At 37.0% G+C, this 11,902-nt stretch overlaps 1 protein-coding gene across 1 annotated transcript; it reads left to right on the top strand.

The window, feature by feature from the left end:
• Positions 1-837: 837 nt before the first annotated feature.
• Positions 838-7,874, top strand: LOC104098621 (late blight resistance protein R1-A-like). The gene is made up of 6 exons (XM_070186994.1): positions 838-1,214; positions 3,296-3,831; positions 3,928-6,196; positions 6,385-6,497; positions 7,055-7,183; positions 7,525-7,874. Exons 1-6 carry the CDS (start codon positions 838-840, stop codon positions 7,872-7,874), a joined length of 3,774 nt encoding a protein of 1,257 aa, XP_070043095.1.
• The last annotated feature ends 4,028 nt before the right edge of the window (positions 7,875-11,902 follow it).

Here is an 11,902-nt window from a genome sequence, read left to right on the forward strand (position 1 = left end):
TTCCTATTTAGAACCAAGTTGTTGACAGTTTCTCTTTCTGTTATCGTTTGTTTCAAGGAACAAGGAAGCAGAAGAAAAAAAGTTGGAGTTGACCAATGGTCAAATGAGCTGTCTTCAGTTTTTCGAGACATTTTATCTTGTTTTAACAAATACTTCTTGATCTATCCACTTGATGGTTGATATTAAAATGTATTCTTATTCTTCTAATTAATGTTTTATGTACTATTATTTCGTGTAGACCTATTAATATTCCTATGGTGGAATGGAGAGGTCCAAGAAAGGTGAACACCAAGAAAGAGGCGTATCAGAAACTAGTGGAAAGCATTGACGAGGAGGAGGAGAAGAGGTCAAATAGGGAGTGATATAAGTTGTCTAGGAAAGAGGCAAAGTTAGCGGTTACGGCTGCTAAGACTTCAGCATTTAGTCGTTTATATGAAGAACTTGAGGGTAAAGGCGGAGATAAGAGGTTGTTTAGGCTAGCCAAGGTGAGAGAGAGAAAGACATGTGACTTGGACCAAGTGAAGTGCATCAAGGACGAAGAAGATAGAGTTTTGTTGGATGAGGCGCATATTTGTCGGAGATGGCAGACTTACTTCCATAGTCTTTTGAACGAGGATGGGAACATAGACATTGTTCTTGGTGATTTGGGATCCTTCGAGAGTCATTGCGACTTTGGGTATTGTAGGCGGATTAGAGTTGAGGAGGTTATGGGGGTTATGCGTAAGATGAGCACGGGCAGAGCGAGATAAAATCTCGGTGGAATTTTGGAAGAGTGTGGGCAGTTCGGGCTTGAAGTGGCTTACTAGGTTATTTAATGTCATTTTTAGGATAAAAAAGATGCCCGAAGAGTGGAGATGGAGCACGATAGTTCCTGTGTACAAGAATAAGGGTGATATCCAAAATTGCAACAACTATCGGGGTATTAAGCTGGTTAGTCATACTATGAAGGTGTGGGAAAGGGTGGTGGAGCTAAGGGTGAGGAGAGAGGTGTCTATTTCCGAGAAACAGTTTGGGTTTATACCAGGGTGTTCGACTACGGAAGCCATTCACCTTATTAGAAGATTAATGGAAAAATATAGGGAGAGGAAGAGAGACTTGCATATAGTGTTCATCGATTTACAAAAAGCTTACGATAAAGTTCCGATAAAGGTTCTGTGGAGATGTTTGGAGGCTAGAGGGGTACCTGTGGCCTACATTAGGGTGATTAAGGACATGTATGAGGGAGCGAAGACCTGTGTGAGGACAGTGGGAAGGGTCTCGGACCATTTTTCGGTCATGATGGGGTTGCATCAGGGGTCGGTACTCAGCCCTTTTTTGTTTTGCCCTAGCGATGGACGTACTGACTCGCCACATCCAAGGGGAGGTGCCGTGGTGCATGTTATTTGCAGACGATATTGTTTTGACTGACGAGACGCGATACGGTGTTAATGCGAGATTAGAGATGTGGAGACAGACCGTGGAGTCTAAAGGTTTCAAGCTGAGCAGAACCATGACAGAATACTTAAAGTGTAAGTTTAAGAGGTAATACCCTAAAATCCGCCTAAACTATACAACCTTTGTCAGTTGCCTATCTAAACTATTACATGCCGAAGACCCCCTGAACTATATCCCCTCATAATAAAACCCCTTCGTCGCATTCTTACTAGTGAGTGTAATACACTCTCCAAATTATTTTTAAAATCTGCCACGTGGCAATCTACGTGAATATTTATTTATCTTAATCTAAAAACCATACTTAATTAAGATTTTGATACTCTTTATTATATCATTATAAAAAAGTATATGGCAACAATGAAAAAGGGAGTTAGGATAAAAACTAGTGGGTCAAATTGTAACATACTCATTTTCTCTTTTCTCTCATCGGAGACTTGCTATCATCGGAGAATGGCTACACTAATCTCTAGTAGCTATTTTTCCCATTAATCTTGATTCTAACCTCGATTACAGTTGTAGATTTATCTCTTGATCTTTATCCTTAAAGTCAATTGTCCTTGATATTATTATTGGTAAAGAAAGAATAAATATAACTTATTTTTCCTCTTGTACGTGTAATTTTGTGTCCATATTTCTAAGACAGTGGTATGAAGTATCAGGTATGAACCACTAGATGGATAGTGGGTCCATATTTCTTCTCGAATTCACTAATAAAATTCATCTGAAAAATTAAGCAGGGTGAAAATCCTCTACTACACAGTTTTGTGATGTCTTTTGAATCTTACAACAACAACAACAACCCAGTAAAATCTCACTAATGAGGTCTGGGGAGGGTAGTGTGTACGCAGACCTTACCCCTACCTCGAAGGAGTAGAGAAGTTGTTTCCGAAAGACCATCGGCTCAAAAAAATAAAAAGACAAAGGATAAAAAGGAAACAATATTAGTATCACAACAGCAATCATAGGAAAAATAGGAACGCCATAAAATCCACAAGAAAGATGCAAAGCAAAGGGAGATAATATTAGTAAATATTAGTATCACCATAACAATCATAAGAAAAATAGGAACACCGTGAAATATAGAAGAAAGATGCAAAGCAAAAGCGATAGCTAGTAAATAGGACATGCACTGAAAAGCGAAATGGTAAGACACAACATTATCACTAGCTATCTTAGACAAAAATCCTACATGGCCAGTCCCACAATGGTACGAAATAAGGCATGACTCGACTAACTCCTAACTTACAACCCTAATACTCTACCTCCACATCTTCTTATCAAGTGTCATGTCCTCGAAAATCTGGAGTCTCGACATATCCTGCCTGATCACCTCTCTCCAATACTTCTTAGGCCGTCCTCTACCTCTTCTCGTTCCCTCCACAACCAGCCGCTCACACCTCCGTATCGGAGCATCTGAGCTTCTCCTCTGAACATGTTCGAATCATCTAAGCCTCGCTTCCCGCATCTTGTCATCAATGGGAGCCACATGCACCTTCTTCCGAATATCATCGTTCCTAATTTTATCTATGCTAGTGTGCCCACACATCCACCGCAACATCCTCATTGCTGTTACTTTCATCTTGTGGATATGTGAGTTCTTAACGGGCCAACACTCAACTCCATACATTATGGCCGGTCTAACCACCGCTTTATAGAACTTACCTTAGAAGAGTCAATAGCATATTTTAGTTATAGAAATTCATTGAGGGTCACAATCAGGGTGGTCAAATTTGAAGCAACTAATAAAGTATAAATGTAGCAGTAAGATGACAGAAACCTCTCAAGGATTTTTAATGTAGTTTTAAGGGGCTAAGTCAAATGTCTGATCTAAAAGCTCAGTTGAAGTTCAATTCCTTAATAGCTTCTGTTATCATAATTTCTCCGGAAAGATTAAGGAGATGTCTTCAAGGAAGAAATATCTGTCTCCAAAGATATCTCATCTCCCTGAAAATCTGCAGCAGATTGAACAACAATGGGGTTCGTTCCGTTTGTCTTCAGAGGAATCCCATCCCCTTGAAATCCATCAATGGATTGAAGCGACATGTGGTTCTTTCTTTATGTTCTTGGAGGAATCTGATACCTTTGAAACTCTGCAGCAGATTGAGGAGAAATGTGGTTCTTTCCGTGTGTTTAAACAAGAATATCTGTCTTCAAAGGAATCTCATTTCTTTGAAACTATGCTGCAGATAGAAGAGGAATGGGGTTCATTCTATGAGTTTCAACATTCATATCTGAATACAAAGGATGATTTTATGTACCTTAAAAAGGATCTCAAATTCTTAGACATTACTCTCAAACTGCAGTGCTTCATAAATGACTCGTATAATCTCCAAACCTTGTTTCAATATGCTGCAGCTGATCTCAGAGTGTTATCCTATAAGAAAATAAGGCCATGGAGTAAACTGTTTACTTATGTTATGAATCGTGTGCAATATATAATTAGATGGGCTAAATTGCAAATCAGAGCTCTATACTACAGCTCTCCCTAAACAGCATTACAACTTCCAGCCAACAAAGATGGTTTTGTTGTTCCCAATTTTGTCATGGAATTCATTGATACTGTCGCAGACAATCTCAGTGATTTACTGAAATTTAATGATCCAAGTTCACCAGTTTGTGTTGGGGGACTCATGTGTCAAATTGAAAAGGCTTTAAAGGAGTTGAAATTCCTTAAAACTTTTGTCTACTTTGTTTCAGACATTAGCATAGAGCCTCGGAGCCAACACAACTTTTTCGGTCACGTTTTAGAAGTAGCTTGGCACACAATAATGGTTACCTGGTTGTATTTTCCGAGTAATGAATACGAATGTGAGGACTCAGCTCTAGATGAAATGAATTCCTTGTTTTCTAATATACTCGGAAGCAAAATTAAACCTATTGAGCCAACTATCTGCATGATCTATATTGATGTCCTGCAAGCTCTAAAGTTAGTACAGTCACGATGGTATCCCGTTATCAGGATTAAGTATGTAGTCGATTGTGAAGTTGGATTTCTCGAGACTCTCTTACACAATTTGGAAGAACTACCAATTTCTAGTAATAACGTAGCAATAAAGAAACTTCAGGAGATGCTCAGCTTCTTGAGAGACAATCTCACCAAACTACAGGCCCTTGAGTTTCATTTTCAAGATATCGACTCTGTGATTGTTGATGCAGGACTTCCGGTTTACTCATTAATTGTAAAGGAGAAGGAGAAGGAAGGCACGGCTGTGGGGGAAACGAACAACGTACTAGTTCTTGATCTCCAAGGTAAAATTCAGAATATGCAAGCAATGATCTACCTCATCACCAGAAAGACATTTCTCCTTCAGCTCAACTTACCTGGAATTGATGGAGTAGGCTCTGCTGATTTCATTTTAGACAACAAGGAGACGTTTCTAAGCCTCTATTCAAATTCAGTAGATTCTGTGAAGAGCCAACTTCAGACAATCCAGAAAGAACTTATGTGCTTTCAAGCTGTTGTAAAACAGCATGGCGGACTTCAACATTTTGCAACACACGTGATTGGTTTGGTGTATGAGGTGGAATATATATTTGATGCTTGTAAGAAAAAAGATATTCCTGACTGGAGTCTTCTTATCTGGATCTTGAATGTCGGAGAGGACATTAGAATGCTCATGGCAGAGGTGGCAGAGGTTCAAGAAAAGAATGCATTTGACTTTGCTGTGCATAACACCACAGATGCTACCAATGCAGATACTTATTCACATTTTGCTAGGATTCCTGGCATGAACGAAGAATTGGTTGGCCGTAAGGATGTGATGGACGAACTAAGACATAAACTAACTAAAGGATCTTCAAAGCTTGATGTCATCTCTATTGCTGGGATGCCTGGAGTGGGAAAGACAACTTTGGCAAACAGACTATACTTTGATCAGTCAGTTGTCTCTCATTTTGATATACGTGCCCAAATGTGTGTCTCACAAGAATATACACGAAAGGACATGTTATTAACCATTCTAGGTGATCTTGTTGGTGAGACGGCTGAACTTGAGAAACAGGCTGAAAATGTATTAGCATATAAACTTCGGAAGAAATTAATACGCACGAGATACCTTATCTTCATTGATGATATCTGGCATACTAATGCATGGGATGATTTACATTTATGCTTCCCAGATGACAACAAGGGAAGTAGAATTATTCTGACGACTCGGCATTGTGATGTTGCCTCTCATGCACATGATACAGATCCCCTTGTTCTTCGATTGCTGTCTAATGCTGAAAGTTGGATGCTATTAAAGAATAAGGTGTTCAATGAAGATATCTGCCCCCGAGCCTTACAGGATGTTGGTGAAAGAATAGCACAAAAGTGTGGAGGGCTACCTCTTTCAATTGTTCTGGTAGCAGGTATCCTCGCAAGAATGGAGAAGAAAAAATATTGTTGGGAACAATTGGCTACAAATTTAGGTCAACAAATTCAGCCTCAATCAGAAGGCACAATAAATCTTAGTTACGAAAATTTACCTCATCATTTGAAACTCTGCTTTCTGTATTTTAAAGTATTTCTAGAGGATAGAGAGATTCAAGTCTCAAAGTTAACTTGGTTGTGGATATCCGAAGGTTTTGTGACAACTCAAACAGAGAAGCTGTTGGAGGATATAGCAAAAGATTATCTACGAAATCTTATTGACAGAAACCTAGTGACTGTTGCTAAAAAGAGTTCTGATGGTAAGATCAAGGCATGTCGCATTCATGACCTGTTGCTTGAATATCGCAGGAAGAAAGCAAAGTCAGAGAACTTTTTAGAAAGGATAAAAGGGTAATTAAAACCTTTAATATTTTTCTTGAATATCTTTGTGAGCTTATTTTGTTATTTTTATCGGTATGCCATTACTGCTTGTCTTCATGAACCGAAACTCTATCGAAAACAGCCTCCCTACTCCGATGGAGTAGGGGTAAGGTCTGCGTACACACTACCAACTATAAGTAGGGGTCTTCACAACCCAGAAAAGGGACAGAAGTTACAACAAGAAGACACAAGGGAGCTCGTGGATCAAAGGACACAATTCTCTGCAAACTGCAAGTGTTCAAGCATTCAAGCACTTCAACACAAATTTCAAGTATTCAAGATCAAGAACGAAGTCAAATCAAATACAAGGCGTTCAAGATCGAGGCTACTTGTTCGTGATACAATTCGTGGCAACAATTAAAGTGTTCGTGACTGATAAATCAAATTCAAATTTAAGATCAAGCTCAAAGGCCCTTGAATTTATATTGAAAGAGTAGAATCAGAGAAATCATAGAGATTGTAACACTCATATTACTTGAAATCAAATACTATGATTGTTGCAATATTTTTCGGTCTTGATTTTATTTTCTTGACGCGAATTTATTGTCTACAAATCCTGGCACGCCCAGTGGGACAATCTCTACCTCTTATCTCAACTTTTCAATCACCAAAGTTCAAGTACATTGAAATAGCTTCAAAGAAAATCAACTCCAGTTCAACTTCCACCAAGGCTGCTAATTCCAGGTTCTATGCTGATGTGGAAAGCATCCTCGATGTTACCTTTGAAAGCTTTGGACCAGTTACGAGGAGCAAAGCAAGCTCGTTAGGACAACAAGCACCCCAAGTATCATCCGCATCAACCCTTGTTTTCGGATCTTCCCTCAAAAGGAGCAAGATCTTCCACAAACGCACCCGAAGGAGGAAGCGATGTTGCTGAAAAGATCAAGAAAACTCTTGCTCTGCTTGACCTCTATGCATCCAAGCACTCTGCTGTGAAGGAAGATGATGATGCTTCAAGTGATGGATCCTGCCACTTACACCACATAGCGTGAGCCAATCAAGGATCAATCTATGTAAAAATCCATGCTACTATCCATCGTCCATGATAATCATGCAAGCCATGGTGACAAACACTTTATTTGTGGAGGAGCAGTTGGCAAACTTGGCGGAAGCAATCGCTGGCTTGACCAAGTGCATGCAAAATCAAGATGCTAGAGTCGACAAGCTAATAGATAGGGTAGGAATCTTGATGGAATAAGAATCTACCCACGCACCTGGCAATCTCCTAGAAGTTCCAGAGAGTGATTCTCCCCCAAGACAAGTAGCATCCGCTAAAGCTATCTCTGTCTCATATGAAGGGATGATTCCAATCGATCAACTGAAGGAGTTCATTGAAGGAACCAATCAGAACAAGTATGAAGTTGCTGCCAAGTCCTCCCTTACATATGCAAAGCCATACACTGCAAGGGTCGATATGTTGAAGATGCCTGCTGGTTATAGACCTCCAAAGTTTCAACAGTTTGATGGTAAAGGTAATCCAAAGCGACAAGTGGCGCACTTCGTTGGGACGTGCAATAATGTTGGGACTTATGGAGATTATCTCGCCAAGCAGTTTGTCCGCTCGCAAAAAGGAAATGATTTTGACTGGTACACAGACCTCGAGGCTGGATCTATTGATAGTTGGGATCAATTAGACCATCATATATGACTGTTTCAATTCTGACACGGTCTACCCTGTTCTAAAGACACGTCTCTACAAATACCCATTGTCTAACAAGTGGTTATCAACCCTTTGGATTACATTTGAAGGTGAAAATGAGATGTTCATGCATGTAAATATGACTTAGTCAAGCTCACCACTGCACATTTTACTCCAACACCGGATCCTAAAGCTTCAAATTGTTCAGCAATTTGAATCGCGAGCTCTCTCGAATACACAAAGAAAAACGTTGGAGATTAAATCACCAAAGAGCTTCTACAAAATAAGACAAGTAATCAGACAAATAAGGGACCTCATTAGAGAGAGAACGCAGGCAAAAAAGGCATGCGGAGAATCTAATAGGGCTTGCAGTATAGGAATTGCAAAAGCTCCAGTCTTCCCAGAACCCGTTTGAGCCAGACCAATTAAGGCTTTGCCTAGAACAAAACCCAATCAAACAGTTTATAAGAATAAATACTTTCACCAAATAGAGGATGATATACAAAAGGTTCAAATAATAAAAAAGGATAAAAATACAAATAATGTTCTTTAGAAAGGTCTTCCAAACAAGTATACAAATTGAAATACTTTTGAGTGCTTCAAAGTCCAATGATAGATAAGAAAATGTATGATGCCAGCAATTTCGGAAATGAACTCTATGCCGCTAAAGGATCTCCCTCCCCTCCCCCCCCCCCCTCCAAATTTTCATCGTGTATGTATCCCCCCCCCCCCCCCAAAACTAGTTTATTAGCAGCACTCACATTATTTGCTTGACTGAATTTTGCATGGTCCACCAAACGTCCCTCAAATGCAACATTATATTCCATAACTAAATGGAAAATTTGCATTGTACAAACATATGGTTTTCTGACCAGCTAGGAGTCATATAAGGACCTTACAGGAAACCCACATTACCTTTCTCCTAGCCATTCCAAATTTTCAAGTTTCTAAAGAATTTATAGTTCAAAAATATTCTATTCCATGACACTAGATTGTATCAAATACCATCACTTGAGGCAATTGCATAAAGTTGTTGTTATTTAGATTTGATTATGCCTTGCCTACAACACCATTGTATCCAGAAACTAATTCTCTATCCCTAATGACAGGTATTTCATCAGACCCCCCTCCCTCCCTCCCCAGGACTAGTGTTTAACATTTTAACAAGTTACCCTTTAATTTATAACAATCTGAATCTACACCCTCCCAGTAGCCAGAAAAAGGAAGATTCCTAGTTCACAACTCATCTCAACACTTAATTACCTCTCTCCATAAATTTGCTCTACAATAAAATATTATGTCTCTATTTCGCACTTCTCTATTATCATAAAGCTAGAATTTTTCAGTACTTCTCAAACAATGGCTTCCACAAAATCATGTCTTCAGATGTTTTGCTACCACAGGCAAAATAGGATAGTAGAAGTTTCAACCCCACAACCCAAAACAGACCTAAAACACACTAGCATAATCAGCTTAGAACTTTAAACCTATTTTAATTATTAGCACATAGCTTAAATCCACTTGAAATATCATATTTATAAGGAGAAAATAGGTAAAAGATAAGCAAGAAAGAGTAGAACATACGCAAAGGAAAAGATAAAAAACATAAAGAAGAGAAGATTGAAAAAACCTTCAAAGGAATGAGGAATAGCTTCAGCTTGTATTTTAGAAGGAGTTTTCCAACCCAAATTATCACAAGCCTCAATCAGTTTATCAGAAACTCCCAATTCTTTGAAAGACTTCGCTTCCTCTTTGGATTCTTCCATTTAGCGGTTCTCTACAGTGGATTCTATTAAGACAGTAACTTCAAATCAACAAACTGAATCACGTTACTGAAAAGGGACTTAAAGCAAACCGAAAAGTAATCTTTCTCCCAATTTCTTTCTTTTTATTCTAGTCCATTTAATAATCCTCTTTATTTTCCAAAGACAAATAAACAATCTCTCACAGAAATCAACTTTGGATATTTCCCTTCAACCTTTCAATATTCAAAGCAGCAAATTTATTGGAAAGATTAAAAAAATGACTTATGAAGCAAAATATATTCAATATTAACTTATTGATGAAGTTTGTAACTCTCATACTTTATCTAAGCCATCTATGATTATCAAATAGCTCATTCAAAGGCATTTACAATCCAATGTAAAGTTACTTTTTTTTATTTTAGGAAAAAAAAAACAATCCAATGTGAAGTCACCTAAGATAAGAAAGACGAAATGTACCATTTAAAGGATAAAATTTATCTCGTGTATAACTCAACAACATATTAACAAATAACAATTCACTGTAAGTCTTCATTAATCACAACCATAAACAGCACGAAAAGAAAGGAAATCCGGCAGTGGTGTTCTTCAGTTTGTGTACTCCAACTAGAAGGTGCCCTATTTACTTTTAATTTTTCCCTTTGAAGTTGTAGGAAAGAAATAGAAATAGATTCAGATTTGGGCTCCAACAATAGCAAACGGACTATCAAAATATAGAGTAACAATTTTTCGTGTCAATAGATATTTAAAAATTAACTAAATCGTACCCTATTTAATCGATTTTTAGGTTTTTTTAATAAAATTATATATTTTTTATATAAATTTATAATTGTACCGTTAATTAGGGTGGATTTTTATTTGGGAAAATGCATAAATACCCCTGATCTATACCAGGATTTTCAACTACACACTTTATCTTTGCGGGAATCCTATTACCCCTAAACTTTTATTAAATAGAATAAATACCACCCTAAAACTAGACAACCAAACTCTTGGCAAGTGGTGAACTACACCTGCTGCCACATGTATATTTAGTACTTTTTTTATTCTTTCTTCTTTTTCTTATCCTTTTTTCTTATTTCTTATTATTCTCATTTTTTTTGTTATTTTATTCTCTTTTTTTTTGTTTTGGTCACCAGTGGCATAAAATGGTGGTCGTCGAAATTTCAAGGACTCCATTTTTTTCGGCAAAAAAAAAAATTCCGACGACAGGTTATTGTCCCGATCTGAGTGTGTTTTGCTTTATATATATATATATATATATATATATATATATATATATATATATATATATATATATATATATATATATATATGTGTGGGAGAAAGAGCAAAAGAAAGAAAAACGAATATAAGCTAAAATGGTCGGAATTTCAAAGACTCCATTTTTTTCGGTGCAATTTTTTTTCCGGTGACGGATCAAAAAACAGTTAGCTCCTCGAAAACTTTCTGGCAATCAACAATCAACAACCAAATTCTTCTTCCTCGTTCTCTTCAAAATTTTGGTTCAAGAAATAAAATTTAAAGAATAAAATTTGCACTCGATCTTGTTGAAGAATATGGAGAATGTTGGAGCTAATTTCTAGCCAAGTCTATAAGTTAATAAACTGGAGGAAAGAAAAGGAAAAGAGAAAGAAAACTAAGAGAAAAGAAAAATAGGAAAATAGTATTTTATAAAAATAAAATTTCAACTTTCTCTGTCTTTCTTACTCTCCCAAAGAGAGTGACATACACTCTCTTCTGCCACATAAGCACTAAGGATATACTAATTCTATTTTAAAAAGTTTAGGGGGTAATAGGATTCCCGAAAAGATAAAGTGTGCCGTTGGAAATTCAAGTATATGTCAAGAGGGTACTTATGTATTTTTTCTTTTTATTTTATGAAAATAAACCGAAAAATATCGAACCGTACCGAATAAATTTACATGTGAAAAATATATTTATATATTAAATATAATAATAATAAAGCATTAAATTTTTTCTTAGGCCTCGGAATTATGAGAACAATTACGAGTCAACAAGTAATTAAACTCAAAATCCTAATTCCCAAACCTATTATATTACTCCTACTGAAACTAAATTATTTCCAGTATATTTACTAGCAAGACATAAAATATTATAGCGATTATGAATAGCAAACTACAATATATTGAATATGTTTTCTTTCGTATGATTTAGATTTATCGTTTTGAATATTCTTCTATAGACTTTATTCTTGAGTTCCAACTTGGTTAATATTTTCACTCGTGTACTTTATATTTTTTTTTCTTTGTT

The sequence above is a fragment of the Nicotiana tomentosiformis genome, chromosome 10 (genome assembly GCF_000390325.3).
Source record: "Nicotiana tomentosiformis chromosome 10, ASM39032v3, whole genome shotgun sequence".
Classification (NCBI taxonomy): Eukaryota; Viridiplantae; Streptophyta; class Magnoliopsida; order Solanales; family Solanaceae; genus Nicotiana; species Nicotiana tomentosiformis.